Source organism: Pipistrellus hanaki, assembly GCF_964339955.1.
Source record: "Pipistrellus hanaki genome assembly, chromosome: 4".
Classification (NCBI taxonomy): domain Eukaryota; kingdom Metazoa; phylum Chordata; class Mammalia; order Chiroptera; family Vespertilionidae; genus Pipistrellus; species Pipistrellus hanaki.
Window position 1 is genome coordinate 81287864 of NC_140506.1, and position 16238 is coordinate 81304101.

The 16238-nt window shown below is 37.9% G+C and overlaps 1 protein-coding gene and 1 long non-coding RNA gene across 7 annotated transcripts in view; one reads left to right on the forward strand and one right to left on the reverse strand.

The window, feature by feature from the left end:
* Positions 1-2195, forward strand: part of LOC311621286 — a 62289-nt gene extending 60094 nt beyond the window's left edge. Inside the window, exon 3 of the long non-coding RNA XR_014794817.1 lies at positions 2083-2195. This is a non-coding gene — a long non-coding RNA (uncharacterized lncRNA). The remainder of the gene's footprint in view (positions 1-2082) is intronic.
* Positions 1-16238, reverse strand: part of MRTFB (myocardin related transcription factor B) — a 177725-nt gene that overhangs the window by 28999 nt on the left and 132488 nt on the right. For all 6 annotated transcript variants that reach the window (XR_014794803.1, XM_084881107.1, XM_084881111.1 and 3 more), the window contains 3 exons: positions 14012-14173; positions 11964-12142; positions 631-774 (listed from right to left, as the gene is read on the reverse strand). Coding sequence is in view for 5 of the 6 variants with exons in the window: in XM_084881107.1 (XP_084737233.1) it covers positions 631-774; positions 11964-12142; positions 14012-14173 (485 nt within the window). In the remaining variant the exon portion in view is untranslated. The remainder of the gene's footprint in view (positions 1-630; positions 775-11963; positions 12143-14011; positions 14174-16238) is intronic.

A 16238-nucleotide genomic window follows, 5' to 3' on the forward strand; every position in this document is an offset into this window, starting at 1 on the left:
ACGCATTTTAATATTCTTTGGGACTTATTCTGAGTTATTTTGACCAAGTAAAACACTAGGGAACAATGCCACAAATCTGCAGCTTATCTGAAGAACAAACCAAGCTTCATCTGGCCAAATCTGCTAAATCAAAAAACTGTGCTTACTTCCTCAAACCTTTAACCTGTCATGTAATATATCTGGAATACCACTGAGTTTAACCTTGTGTAGAAAGTCCAGAATCATGTTACCATTAGAGATCTGTTTGTGAGATTCGGGACTCACATGCTGTGTGAAAGCACCTCCATCTACCCTGTTTCCCTTGTTCCATCTTGATGGCGGGGAAGGGGGAAGGGGGGCAAAGGACGGGGCGCTGCTGACAGAAAGACCCCTACACCCTTCCTTGTGCCTCCAGTAGTTTATATACAAACTTCGTGCTGTTCTGTGACTGCGGAGTAATAGGTCGTGTATTGAAGGTGGTAGTTTCAAATATTAATGCCTGGTCTAGCGAGTCCTCCCATGCTTTTGTCTTCAAGGTTTCAGGCTAACAGGCAGGCTGGGTGGTGTGGACACAGGCCTTGGTCTTCCATGTATGGGGCTACAGACAAGAGTCACAAGACACTCAAACCAGTTTGTATGTGGAGTACCCACCTTTACCAGTGTTGGCCCAGGCTTTGCTGAGGACACAGTGTTTGAGGGGAGCACAGGAGCTGTGGACCTTGTAGGGGGCTGATCCGTAGTAGTAGTAGTAGTAGTTTTCAAGAATTCAGGAACTGTTGGGGACACTGTAGTAAACTGGTGGAAAAGGCAGAAAGGGAACAAGTCTGTGAAATCAATGACAGTAAAAATAGAAAAACCAGAATTATAAGGCAATGACCTCATTTAAAAAAGATCCTCATACAAAAGAAACAAAAGGAAACTATTATGTTATAGACCCAGATTGAGGAATAACATGTCTTACCTCTGTAAAACCAAAAGTCTTTGCCTCAATACTAGTATGAAAAAGCTAACTCTAAATAGGGTTAGATTGATTAAACTATAGTGTTTTCTCAGGAATATGGTCAGAATCACCCTTTCTTGGCAGAAAAAAAAAAGTACAGGACTCTTGTAAAATGGTCAAAACATACATGGTATTCATAAAGTTTTCTTGCCTTACAGGTCTCACTAATCCGGGCTAATTCCAATGTCATCTTTAGTCTTTGTTTCAGGGCCTGATGAGCCCCTCTGCCACACCCAGACCCACCGCCAGGCAGCATCTGGGAGAAAGCTTCACTCCTGCAGGCCCACTCCTGCACGTGTCCTTAAGCTCACATCTCCTCCTGCTACCTCCACACCCGACTAGTACTCATCATCCTCTCCCCCCATCTCTTGCAAAGAAAATATTTCTGTAAAGATTGACCTGTTTCATGGGCAGCATCCTCACACTTAAAGCAAGAACTTAATTTGTTATCTGGGCAATTATTCAATTTCAATTTGGGATCATATATTAACAAAGGAAACCATAGAAGGCTTGGCTAGGTTTTTATCAACCACCTAACAATCCATTCCAACTAGCACTCTTCTTTAAGTATTCATTTACTGGAAAAAGATATTACTATTACAATGAATCAGTCAAATGTTGCCTATTGATTACTACTTGGGCTTATTACCAGCCTTATCTTAAGGAAAAGTTTCTTTATCACTTAACTTTTCCAAACAACTCTCAAATTCATTACAACAATCAAAGTCAGTTCTCTTGTTGAAGTATTTGGGTTTAAAAATAGTAAACTGTATTTTCGCTCCTTAAAATAAATGACCTGAAAAGTCAGAAGGCTATTAGCTGCAAGAAATATGAAGCTTGGCACATACAAGATACTCAATAAATATTTGTTTAATGGGTGAATGGAAATTCCTTGTGGCTTTACTCATGATAGGTCACACTCTCAAGCCTCTGGGCCTGCATGTGTGTAAGTGTGCAATTAATTGTGCTGCCCATGTTAGCTCTGACATTTATTATTTTGCCATGATTTCAGCTTTTAAGTAATTATCAGTAACTGTAAGTGTTGACAATAGAAAAGACTTGCTTTTGAAAAATTGGCTACACTCAATTTCATTTTCAAACAGAAATGAAAGGAAGAACTTATCCAAAGTGTTGACACCTATGCTCCTGGCTGTCTTCTGCCCCCAATGGCTCTGCAACACCAGCTCCTCCATGGACCTCTGGCACCAGATGAAAGCTGACAGCCAGCTGATCACTGCTCTAAGGGGTAGGGTTCTAAGTTATTTGTTTTCCTTTCACTTTGTACATTTTTGGGAAATGATACTTCTCTCTGGGTCAATATTCACACAGGAGAAAAACATTCCTTGGCTATTAAATAATTGGCATATGAAGTAGAATCAGATATTGAATTTTAAAATATATATTTCCTTGCAGATAAATTCTAACCTGGCAGCTATTTTTCCAGTCTAGTCCCCACTGGCTGTTTTGATAGTAATGATGCATTTGAGAGTAGTCAGTGTTAATAATCTGAAAAATAACCCAGGAGCATGAATGTGGTGTTAACTGTAACATTTATGGAAACGTTTTGCCTATATTTCTTGACCCTACCTAACTGACTTCAGCCCTGATTACTGACTGATACTCCCATTTTCATTTGGTATTTCAGTGTGACTTTGCTATTCGGAAAACCACAGATTCCAGCATAATACAAGAATAACTCAACTGAGATACCAGTGATTAACTTTACCTAATCTGAAAATAAATTCAGTTAAAAAGGAAGAAATAGCTAAATGCTTTACATTTTCCCAATCTGTTTCATGTGCCTTAGAGAGGACCCTCCAAAAAACCTTGGATCATATCTAAATGTTAGAATCCTACTGGCTAGAGTTACAAAAATAAAAATAAAATGTAGATATTAATGCTTCTTAAATGACTATCCTAAAAAAAAGGATTAAGAGAGAATATCCAAGCAATAAAAAAATACTTATTTTGTTTCACAGTAGGTTGAGAAATATGTTAAAATCTTAAGAGAATGCTTTAAATATGCGTAAACTGCCACTGAGACCTAAGTTCACCTCATGTATTATCGAAGGTCAGTCTCAAAATGATTTCAGAATCTTTTCCCTAAAGAAACAAAAAAAAGCTGCAAACTTTGCTTTGTTTTACTGGATCTGATCACTGTTCTCATCACAAGTAATAGGTCTCATGACTGCTAGTTCTGTAACTGTCATTATAACGTCATGAGAGGAAATGTCAGGAAACACTGTGGTCTCAGAGTGGATATTTATGTGCTAAATAAACTCAAAGGAAAGCACTTCCAATCTGAAAGACTGACCTTTCCCTTACTAGAAAGTGCTATGGGAAAGTAGTGATACAAAAGAAAAAAAGTCAGAGCAAATGTTTAAACTGACTAAAGTTTCATAACATTTCAGGCGTCTATACTGGTTCCTCTGAAAAGATGATATACTTCCAAGGACCAATCACTGTTCTCTGGTAAGTTCCTTTTTTTATTAGAATTTCTTTACACAATTTAAAAGGACAAAAACTAGATAATTAAAGACAAATTTTTTTGTACTGTTGATTTAAAATCTATAATTAATGTGCTTTTATTTAGAATGCAGCTGAGATGTTAATTATGATGGTAATATGCAAATAGATTCAAAATGTAACTATTTAAAAAATATTTTTTCCCCGTATTATTCCAATCCCCATACAAATAAAATGAACACTACTCAGTGAATAAGTTGATTATAAATAAAAACATGTGCTTAGAAAATTTAATAGATGGAAGGATATTTTATGTTTGTATTTAAACATTTCATTTTTAGAGCAAGTAGTTGAACATTAAAAGTGAATTAACCTATTAGCACAATATCACCTGAACAGTTAGTTGTTACTTGATTGCCTAATTAGCAGTGAGGATTTGCATGTATCCCTCTCATTTAAAAAATCTATTTTTAAAATAAATTGTGGTAAAATACACATAACATAAAAATTTCCATTTAAGCCACTTAAAGTGAATAGTTCTATGGACTTCAGTACATTCACATTGTCCTACAGCTGTCACCACCACCCATTCCAGAACTTGCCCTGATACTCTGTACCCATCAAACCAGTCCCCAGGCTCCCCAGCTCCTGGCAACCACCATTTACTTGATGACCTGTGGAATCATACAACATATTTCATTTGTGTTTGGCTTATTTCACGTCTCATAATGTCCTCAATGTTATAGCTGTATCAGGTTTCCTTTTTGTTTTTTTAAGGCTGAAAAATATTCCATTGTGTGTTTAAACACTATTTTATCCACTCATTTGTAATGGATGGACACATGGGTTGCTTCTACCTCTGGTAACTGTGAATAATGTTGCTATAAAATGGGTGTACAAATACCGGTTCAAGTCCCTGCTTTCAATTCTTTTAGGCATATGCTCAGGAGTGGGATAGCTGGATCATATGATCGTTCTATTATACATTTTTGAAGAACTGCTATACCATTTTCTATAGTGATTGCAGCATTTTATAGTCCCACCAACAGTGCACAAGGGTTCTAGTTTTCCATGTCCTTGTTGACAATTTTTAATTTGTGTACTTTTGGTAGTAAGCACTTGCTTGTGTGTTGGATCCGGTGTGTTCAGTACGAAGTTACTAAGATAAAATTATGGGACATCCCTGCCTCTTGGAAACTTCATGTTTAATGAGAAGCAGTGTTTTCAGGTAGGTACTTTCTCCTTGAACTATTATAATGTGAAATAATTATATTTAGGGAGATAAATATATTTTTTATATATCAAGTGATATGCCTGGATAAATTCTATAAACAACACTAAATAATAAAGTACAAAATTTGCCAAAACAATATAGCACAGTTAACAGAGAGATGCTTCTTTAATTGTATGAATAAAAATATAAATAATAAGAATCTTTGTCAGATCCCTTACTTATAAATACTATGAAGGTAGCACAATCCTTTAAATTTTATAAAATAAAATTTAAGAAGGCCTCGAGGCATATGGTACAGAAATTACATAACAAGTAAAGTTGCAGCGAGCCAGCTGTGATTCTGGGTTCTTTTATTTGAATGTGTAAGTAGGGAGTGTACTGTTCTCTAAAGTGGGTATCTGCCCATAGGCTCAGTTAACAGATAAAGAGCAGACTGTTAATGGTTTACACACAGCAGGCAGAAATGATGCCGCAGCAATACTAAAGCATGTTATAAAAACTGTTTATGTTCAAGAATGATCTAAGGCAATAAATAGATCATACTTATTTTTTAAGAAAAATGGCTATTTCTCTTTTTCTTCAAGGAATGTCAGTCCACTAGATAGGACTACCTCTGGTTAAAAGTTTCTGACTTACAAACTTAGCTGGAGACCAAGTTTCAGGAGGAAAGCAACTAATAGTACAAGCCATGCTGGAAAAAGGAGAATGACAGTCTTCACAGGTGAACTGTTGTAAAGCCATTACCAGGTAGATGGCTAAATTTTTTTGGTGTTACTAAAAATTCTGTGTTACTAAAAGCTCAGGCCATGCTATTAGCTTCTACTATCCTGACCTACTCAGACAGAAGCAGAAAAGAACCCAAATGGATAAGTAGAACTGTGAATTAATGTTATTTACTTGCATACTTGACATTCTTTTTAGCAATGTTTTTTAAGCTCAAAACTAGGGTGCAGCAAATATGTGAGAACACAGTAGGGGCTGGTTTTCCTTGCTCTCCCTCTCTGCCTGCTTAGACCTTGGACTGTGGGCTGGTCCCTGACCCATCCTTCTTCCAGGCCAGGCTCCAGCAAAGCTGAGGGGCTAGTCACTCTTGCCCTGTAAACTTGGACAGGAGCATAGGAACTGTAGCTACCCAACACCTTTGATGAGTCCAAGCTGGAGAGGCTTTGTTCTCAAAGGAAGAACACAAACACTGCTTCTACGAGCTGGAAGTTAGTCAGTCTCATGGTGCTGAGTTCAATGTTTACTGAGCACTTTTCCTGAACCAGGGCCTATCCTAGATGTTGAAGATAGACAGACACATACACACACACACACACGTAGCTCTTGTCCTCTGAGTCTAAGTTCTCCTCATAGGCTAACACTTTCACATTTATTTAGAGGCATGGACACAATAACAAAGATGTTAATATAGTTCAGATTATAGTGATTAGTACAAGGAAGAAAATAATGCTGAAAGACAGATATTCATGAAAGAGAAGAAATGCTATAAGAAAATATGCAAATATTTTTAATCCCCAAACTTCCATACCTCTCTGAACCCAGACCTCCCCTGGTGTAAGAGCTAAGGCAAATAACTGCTAAATTCCTTTCCAACTAAAAAAATTTATGATGTTAGACTTTAACAAGGACATTTTCTACTGAACTTGACCAATCCCATTAAGTAGCTCAACAATTTTGACTTAAACCCCCCCCAGAGCCTAGCCTTTTGCCTCGTTACTTCAAAGAAAGCAAGATGGGTAACCAGCAACTCTGTTGGAGCCATCAGAGAAGGTTTAGCAGGATTCTCATTCTTGCCATGTCTGCTCAAATGTACATGGTCTGATCTGGAAATATGGCCTCGATATGTGCCTCCAGTGTGTCAGTCAGTACAAGAAGGATATAGACTTCCTTAAGTTGGACCAGCTAAACTTTTATGAATGGGTAACTTAAGATATCTACCTTACCACAGAATGCTATCTCTTGTACATGAAATAAAAAAAGAACTTCAATTATTAAAGAAATCACAAGAAAAAACCCCAAAGCCTAGCAGCCATTTTTAAAAAATATATATATTTTATTGATTTTTTACAGAGAGGAAGGGAGAGAGATAGAGAGCTAGAAACGTCGATGAGAGAGAAACATCGACCAGCTGCCTCTTGCACACTCCCTACTGGGGATGTGCCCGCAGCCAACGTACATGCCCCTGACTGGAATCGAACCTGGGACCTTTCAGTCCGCAGACCGACGCTCTACCATTGAGCCAAACCGGTTTCGGCGCTAGCAGCCATTATTAACAGGAACCCTTCATGCAAACTGCTCTTTATAGAGAAGCCTACACTGAACTACCTGCCTCCTCACTGACCCGCTTGCCTGTACTGTTTTCTGCCATCTGAGCCAGCTCTTATAAAGGAATTCCTGGAATCCTATTTCAACTAATGGGACTGAGGCTTTCTCCACCCAATTGGAGTTGTGCAGCTCTGACCAACCAGAGTGGTTCTATTCTGACCAATCAGGACAGTGCCTTTTGAACCAGTCAAAATTTAAGGATTTGTAGTCCTCATTTGCATGAAAACAGTCCAATCAGAACAAAGAGTGGTAACTTCTGTCCATATAAACCAGCTACCCTCTGAGAATACACTTTCCTCTTTCACTGAACACTGCATTTCCCTGGCTGAGTTAAAACAAAGATGTCTTATTAGAGCACAGAGTAGACCAGTGAGGAGCACAGCAGAGCAGTCTACCTAGAAAGAGGCCTGGCCTCAAGGCTGCCTGAGAACTGCTGTTTTCACAGTCAAGCTGTATCACAATTGAGCTGTTTTGCACTGAATAAAGCTTCCTTCTTCAACACACACCAAACTGGGGATTCCTAATGGGGCTGAACTGGCATCAATGACCATTAAGTTGACAACCATAAGGAGAGAACAACAAATTTATACAGCATAGGAGTTCTTATAAAACCAAAAGAAACATGAACAGCCACTGAAAAATAAAAAAATGTGAATTTCCAATGCAATTATAAAAAATATTTTAGATCCTTTTGCATGCACTAGATTTTCAGTTCCTAATACAATCTGACACATAAAAGGTACTCAATATATAATTGTTGAACAAATGAACTCAATCTAATAGAAATCAAGGAGTCAATTAAAAGAGTCAAATATCCAAATGGTGTGCAAGACTTAAGGTAATGATATTACCTGCTGTGGTAAACACATAGTGACTAGAAATCTGTATTACCTTCCTGGAAAGCAATTAAACTGTCTTATCTTTTGCCCAACAAAAGGTTCAAGTTCATTTCCATATCTGGTAATTATTCAGAGAAATAATGAAATAAGTGCTCAATAGTGTTATGTCTTAAAAAAAACACCCCAGGGTGTAGCAAATATGTAAGAATACAATGTAGCAAATATGTAAGAATACAATAAGTGCTCAATAGTGTATGTCTTAAAAAAAACACTCCAGGGTGTAGCAAATATGTAAGAATACAAATATGTAAGAATACAAAAGAATACAATACAATAAAAAAAAACACCCCAGGGTGTAGCAAATATGTAAGAATACAAAGCTCTTATTGTGTGTATAAGTGAAAAACAGGAAACAAGTCCAAATAACCAACAATGGAAATTGATTAAAAGAGATGCAGTGTATCAGTTCAATGGAATACTATCCTATATAATAAAGAGGTAATATGCAAATTGACCATCATGCCATCACACAAGATAGCCGCCCCCATATGATCACAAGATAGTTGCCACAAGATGGCTGGCAGGGGAGAGCAGTTGTGGACAATCAGGCCAGCAGGGATGGGCAGTTGTGGGTGATCAGGCCAGCAAGGAGAGCAGTTGGGGGCAACCAGGCCTGCAGGGGAGGGCATTTGGGGATGACTGGGCCTGCAGGAGAGGGCAGTTGGGGGCAATCGGGCCTGCAGGGGATTTAGGGATAGTTGCGGGCAACCAGGCCTGCAGGGGAAGGAGGGCAGTTGAGGGCAACTGGCCTGTAGGGGAGAGAGGGCAGTTGGGGGGACCAGGCATGGAGGGGAGGGCAGTTAGGGGTGACCAGGCCATCAGAGGAGGGCAGTTGTGGGGGAACAGGTCTGTAGGGGAGGGCAGTTGGGGGTGACCGGGCTTGCAGGGGAAGGTAGTTGGGGGCAACCGAGTCTGCAGGGGAGGGAAGGCAGTTGGGGGGACCAGGCCTATAGGGGAGGGCAGTTGGGGGGGGGGCCTGCAAGGGAGGGCAGTTGGGGGTGACCAGGTCGGCAGGAGAGGGCAGTTGGGGGCAATTGGGCCAGCAGGGGAGCAGTTAGGTATTGATCAAACTGGCAGGGGAGTGATTAGGGGATGATCAGGCTGGCAGGCAGAAGCTGTTAGAGGCCATCAGGCAGGTAGGCAGGCAAGCGAGTGGTGGGGAGCCAACAGTCCCAGACTCTGAGAGAGATGTCCAACTGTGAAATCAGGCCTAAACCAGCAGTTGGACATCCCCCAAGGAGTTCCAGATTGGAGAGGGTGCAGGCTGGGCTGAGGGATACCCCCATTCCCATGCATGAATTTTGTGCACTGGACCTCTAGTGTAGCAATAAAAAGCGATGCATATATTTATTGACAAGGGACTATATCAAACTTAAAAACTTATTTGCATTTAAGGACACTATCAACAGAGTGAAGAAGTGACACATGGAATGGGAGAAAATATTTGCAAATCATATATCTGATAAAAGATTAATATCCAGAATATGTAAAGAACTACAACTCAACAATAGAAAAACAACCTGATTAAAAAATGGGCAAAATACTTTAACAGAAATTTCTCCAAAGATAATATAGAAATAGTCAACAAGCATATGAAAAGATGCTCAATATCACTGATCATTAAAGAAATGCAAATCAAAAGCACAGTGAGATATCACCTCACACCACTGGCATGGCTACTATTACAAGAACATAAATTAACAAGCGTCAGCAAGGATGTGGCTGATTGGAATCCTCGTGCACTGCGGAATATGAAATGGTATAGCAACTATGGAGACCTATATGCAGCTTCCTTAGCAAATTAAAAATAGAGTAACCATATGATCCAGCAATTTCACTTCTGAGTATATGCCCAAAAGAATTGAAAACCCATGTACACAGCACCATTATTCACAATAGTCAAGAGATGGGACCACCCAACATCCATTGACAAATGGATAAAAAAATGTAAATCCATACAGTGGAGTATTATTCAGCCTTAAAAATAAAGGAGGTTCTGTCACATACTACAACATGGATGAACCTTGAGGACATTATATTAAGTAAAATAAGACAGTCACAAAAAGAAAAATACTGTATGATTCTATTGGGTCGGCAAGTAAGTAATTGCGGATTTTTTAAAGAAAATCAAAGACAATTTTTTCATGGAACTAAATAACTTTATTCTGTAATGTATTGCCCATTTTGATCAATGACCTTTTGCCATCTTTCAGGCAGCATCATAATCCCACGTTCAAAAAACTTCTGGTTTTTATTAGCAAAAAACTGAATCAGGTACGATTTGACATCATCATCATTATTGAAATTTTTACCATTCAAGGAGTTTTGTAAAGATCGAAACAAAAAGTAATCAGATGGTGCAAGGTCAGGACTATATGGTGGATGTGGCAAAACATCCCAACCAAGCTCCATTAATTTTTGCCGAGTGACCAAAGATGTGTGTGGCCTTGCATTGTCATGATGGAATACAACACCTTTTCGATTTGTCAATTCGGGCCGCTTTTCTTCAACTGCATTGTTTAATTTCGTTAGTTGTTCAATGTAGACATCAGAATTGATCGTTCGGTTGGGTGGTAAGAGTTCAAAGTAGACAATTTCTTTGTAATCCCACCAAACTGATAACAAAACCTTCTTTTGATGAATATCAGCTTTTGATGTTGTTTGAGTTGGTTCACCTGGCCTGCTCCACGATCTTTTCCGCTTGATATTGTTGTAAACAACCCATTTTTCATCGCCAGTTATCAGTCGTTTTAAAAATGGATCATTTTCATTACGTTTCTTTAGCAAATTGCAGCTGCTAATGCGTTGCGTTAACTGTGATTCTTTCAGTTCGTGAGGAACCCATGTATCAAGTTTTTGAACATAGCTAAGTTGTTTTAAGTGATTTTCAATGCATGTATGTGATACATGAAGCTTCTCTGCAATCTCACGTGTTGTACTGTGACAGTTTGAATTGATTATTGTTTTGATTAGGGCGTCATCAACTTCAACTGGACGACCAGAGCGTTTTTCATCTTTGAGTGAAAAATCACCAGAACGAAATTTGGCAAACCAATTTTGACACTGCCGTTCTTTTAAGGCTTCGTCACCATAAACAGCACATAACTTTTTATGAGCTTGCGATGCGTTTTCCCTTTGCGGAAATAAAAAAGCAAAATATGACGAAAATGTTCCTTTTGATTTTCCATTTTTCAACGAACGCCAAACGAAAACCACAAAACAGATCAAAAAACTTTTTTTACTGATTAACAGCTGAATAGCCAACTATCAAATAACAAAATGTGTTTTACATTTGTACTACGTCTGCAAACTAAAAATTCAACTGAAGCCATATATGTGTGAAACCCGCAATTACTTAGCTGCCGACCCAATACTAATATGAAATATCTAATGCAGTTCAATTCATAAAGACAGAAACTGAATGGTGGTTGCTAGGGCCTGGGGGAAGGAGGAACTGGGAGTTGTTTACTGGGTATAATTTCAGTTTTGCAACACGAAAACATTCTGGCAATCTTGCACAACAATGTGAGTATATTTAACATTACTCAACTGTACACTTTAAAATGGTGAAGGTGGTGCCCTAGTTGGTTTGGCTCAGTGGATAGAGTGTTGACCTGTGGACTGGAGGGCCCCGGTTCGATTCTGATCAAGGGCACACGCCTGGGTTGTAGGCTCGATCCTCCATAGGGGGAAGCAGGAGGCAGCCGATCAATTAATCTCTCTCATCATTGAGGTTTCTATCTCTCCCTCTCCCTTCTTCTCTGAAACCAATAAAATAAAATAAATGGTAAAGGTGGTAAGAAAAAGGTGGACTTTATGATATATGAATTATATCTAAAAAAATTATGTGAGAAATTTTAAGAGTTACAAACTAAAATAAAAATGCAAGACTCTATTGAAAAATGTTAACAGTGGTTAGATTACAAGTGAATAGATATTTCTCCATATTTTCAGACTTCTAGTGAGAATGTACTGATATGTAAAATACAAGATATATACTTGATATACAAAAAAGCAAGGTACGTTCTCTATTTAGGGGTAGAAACAAGGATGATACCTGGGCTGGAGTGTTTGCAGTCACAGGAGACGGTGACTCACTAACTCTTGGCTCACTTGGGGATGCAGCCGAGCCCTGCGACTCCTGGCTGGCGGGCTGGTCTGGAGACAAAGCATCACTACTGTCTTCGTCAAATGAGAAATCACCCTGAGTTTGGGGATAGCCTTCCTTCCCAACACCTAAAGAAAGAAATGATTTGTAAATACCAAAATTAAAATGAAAAAGGAGGAGAAACATTGGTGTGTTTTTTTTTTTTCTCTCTAAGAACTTAGGAATCTGGATATATATATATATATCTCACCACTACCTACCTTAAGTACTTGGGGGGAGGGGGGGAATCAAACATGAATCAAATCAAGCCTTTAAATCCAACTACCAGTTATAGGAAGTACAGGAGATAGAAGTTTTTAATGACACCCGGGGATGCAAATGCATCCAGTAAAATCAAAATGCCACAGATAAAACTACCACATTTATCAACAAACAAATAGTGAGAAATGAAAGGAGGAGAAAGACCCATGTACAAGATTAAGACTTAAGAGGTGTATCAGCCAAAGGCAACATGTGGACCTTATTTGGATCTTGATTTGGAATCCAACTATTACAAAGCATTAATAGGCAATGGGAAATGGGGCTGGTGACTGGGTATTGTGCTAAGTCCCACTTCATGGAGTAGCCCAGCTATACTGTTACCTTGCTTTTGGAAGCCCGTTTCCTTGGGATTAAAAAGAATCATAGTTGATTGTATCACTTCGAATTATGGACTACAAATTGCTTAAGATTGAAATTCATACTAATGCAAAACAGAAAGTCCCACGAGTAATGGAAACTATCATAGTTTTTCAAGTAGAATATTAACTTTAAAAATTGCTTGTAGAGCCTTAGCTGGTTTGGCTCAGTGAATAGAGAGTTAACCTATGGACTGAAGGGTGCCAGGTTTGATTCCTGTCAAGGGCATGTACCTAGGTTGCAGGCTCGATCCCTGGCCCTGATCTGGTTCAGGTAGGAGGAAACCAATTGATGTGTCTCTCTAACACTGATGTTTCTCTCTGTCTCTCCCTATCCCTTCCACTCTCTTTAAAAACCAATGGAAAAATATCCTTAGGTGAGGATTAACCAAAACAAATTTGCTTGCTGAGTAAGTGGCATTATTCTGGAATCTATTTTTCATGCTAAATCTTATACCAGAAAAAAGTAGAAACATTAGTAACAAAGTACGATAAAAATGAGTTAAGATGGACAAAATACTACCATTCATAATGAATACATATATACTCATCTGCTATTTACCTTGCTGAACTAACAAAGAACAAGCTATTTTTCTTTATCTTTCTTAGAAGTAAATAGAACAAAAATAATAACTTTGTAAAAATTTTAAACAAAACAATGAACTAAACAGCATAGTACCATAAGTCTAACTTAGACAAATGTGATAAGGAAATCAGAACTTAAAGACTTAAACCTAGGATGTAAGGAGAATCTCTGTGTTAACTGGTAAGAGATGCTATTGTTAACAATAGTTAATATACAGTCAGCCTTCTGTATCTGTGGGTTCTGCATCCTCAGATTCAAACAACTCCAGATAAAAAATATTCCCCCAAAACGTGACGTTATTGCTGACATGCACTACACAGTTAGGTCTAAGATGAATGCCTCTGTACTGAACATGTACAGACTTTTTCTGGCCATTATTCCCAAGCAATATAGTTTAACAACTATTTACATAGCATTAACATGGTATTAGGTATCTAGAAATGATCTGAAGTATATGGGAGGATGGTAGGTAGGTTAAATGCGAATACCATGGCATTTATATTCAGGACTTGAGCATCCAAGGATTTTGGTATCCATGGGGGGTCCTGGAACCAATCTACCTTGGATGCCGAGGGACAACTGTAATAATAATAATCATGGAATCAATGCAAGTGTTAATTTCCAACCCACCAGAAAACAATACTTAGGACTGGTGCTGGCCTTTAAAAGTAAATTTGTTTTCTCTATAACTGCCAAGCTTTTTTTCCTCCCAGAATAAACTTTTAGAGTCTTGCCTATAATTGCTTCCTTAACACTGGAGTCTACAGGCAGGATGTTTTTCTCTACCAGCTCCATAGGACCAGGTCTCTGAGCAATCTTTTCATTCAGATCATCAGCTAGGCGGGCTCTTTTCAACTTCATCTGAGTGGCCTGCAGGGATGGCTCTGCGAATGTTTCTAAAAGAAGAAACACAGTTTAAACCATTACTTGAATTACTGTCTCTAGTCCACAATGCTATTTCAAGCCAACTAATTTAAGTTAAATTGGTTTAAACATATTGATGTGTTCTCAACATATTTATGGGAAAAGAAAATGACTTTTTAAGACTGTTCCAGTATATATTTTATATTTTTAGTCCTGGATAGCTTTATACTGCCTATACAAATGGATGCCCATTGACTCAAATTAACATGAACTTAAGCAAAAAATGGGGCACTGCTATTGTTCATTTATGGCAAGAGGGACATATTCACATTTATTAGATATCAGGATACAGAGGGTGAACAAGACAGATATGGTCCATGGTTCATGAAATTCACTGTTTTAGATTTGGCTTCATTGGAAAGTCAGTTCCCAGAGGAGAGACACTGTATCTTAGAAGTCTGTATTTTAGGATATAAACCTCTGCAGGAGTCAGTGAGAAGAGCTTCAAGTCACATTCTTGTATTGATCCCCATGTGTCTGAGAGTCAATCACCATAATTAAGAATTTGGCTTTATTTCTGCATACATAAATAACCCAGTGTCTGTTAGAACATTCAATTACTGTACATAGTAATTACTGGTCATATAGAAGCATCAACTCATCTACTTACAAATAAATGAAGTTGTGAAACTATTATAAACATCATAACTTGTTCATTTGCATAATTCTGTCAATTACTTGTATTTATCATAACTCTCACTAACATTTTATTACATTGTTCTAAATAATGTTTATAATAGTTCAAACATAATGATGAGGTGTTAACTCAGAATTTTAAGTTGAAAGTTGCTTGCCTCTTAAATTATACAGAAGGTCTTTTAATGAAATTCTCTGTAAGCACTCTCAGGATTAACTGCTGTTCTTCATTTTGTAGGTAAAATGTCCTGTTGAAGCCAAAGCTCACTGCAAACCTGAGGCTGATAAACTACTCTGCTGAGCATCTGAGTACAGCTGACCATTGAACACCTCGGTGGGGTTTGGTGTGTTCAAAAATCTACATATAGCCAGGACTGGTTTGGCTCAGTGGATAGAGCATTGGCCTGTGAACTGAAAGGTCCCAGGTTCAATTCTGGTCAAGGGTATGTACCTTGGTTGTGGGCATATCCCCAGTAGGGGGTGTGCAAGAGGCAGCTGATTGATGATTCTCTCTCATTGATGTTTCTAACTCTCTATCCCTCTCTCTTCCTCTCTGTGAAAAATCAATAAAATATATATATATTTAAAAAATCTACATATAACTTAACTACTAATAGCCTACTGTTGACCAGAAGCATTACTGATAACTTAAATAGCCAATTAACACATATTTTATATATTATATGTATTATTCACAGTATTCTTAGAATAAAGTAAGCTAGAGTAAAATGATACTAAGAAAATTTTAAGGAAGACAAAATACATTTATAGCATTTACTGAAAAAATCATATATTGGACCTGTACAGCTCAAACCCATATTGATCACGAGTCACTGCACTTATCTTTCCACTAGTTGATTTATATGCTTGCCAAAACCATGACTGTCCACAAAATAGTTCATATCTGTCAGGATTGCTAATGTCAATACAAAATATAATTAGATGTTATGAGGAAAAACAAAGTTCAAAAATAGAATGATTATTAATACTTTCAACAATAAAGACTTTAAAAAGTATAAGAATAAAAAAATAAAATGAAACCTGTTCAAATGCTCTTAGAAATCTGTACAAATCCTTCAGAACAATTTGAGAAAGGTCAATCATTAAAAAACTACTGTCAAATTAGGGCAGTTAATAACTATAAAAGATTTGGGGAAAATTATAAAATCTAGGATTTAAAAACTCACATTGCTTTTCAAGTGTCTAAGTTTTTCTTTCACCATAAATGGAAATTGTAGACAATGTACACTAGTTGTGCTTTATACAAGAAAGATGAAGTGAACTCCATTCATTAAAGCCTTCCGCAAAGTGAAGGTCCTAGCCCTCCTCAGAATTTTGGCAAATAAATGCATGTTCGTAAGTTAAAATAACGTGTAGTCATCTCATTTTTATGACTTTGTA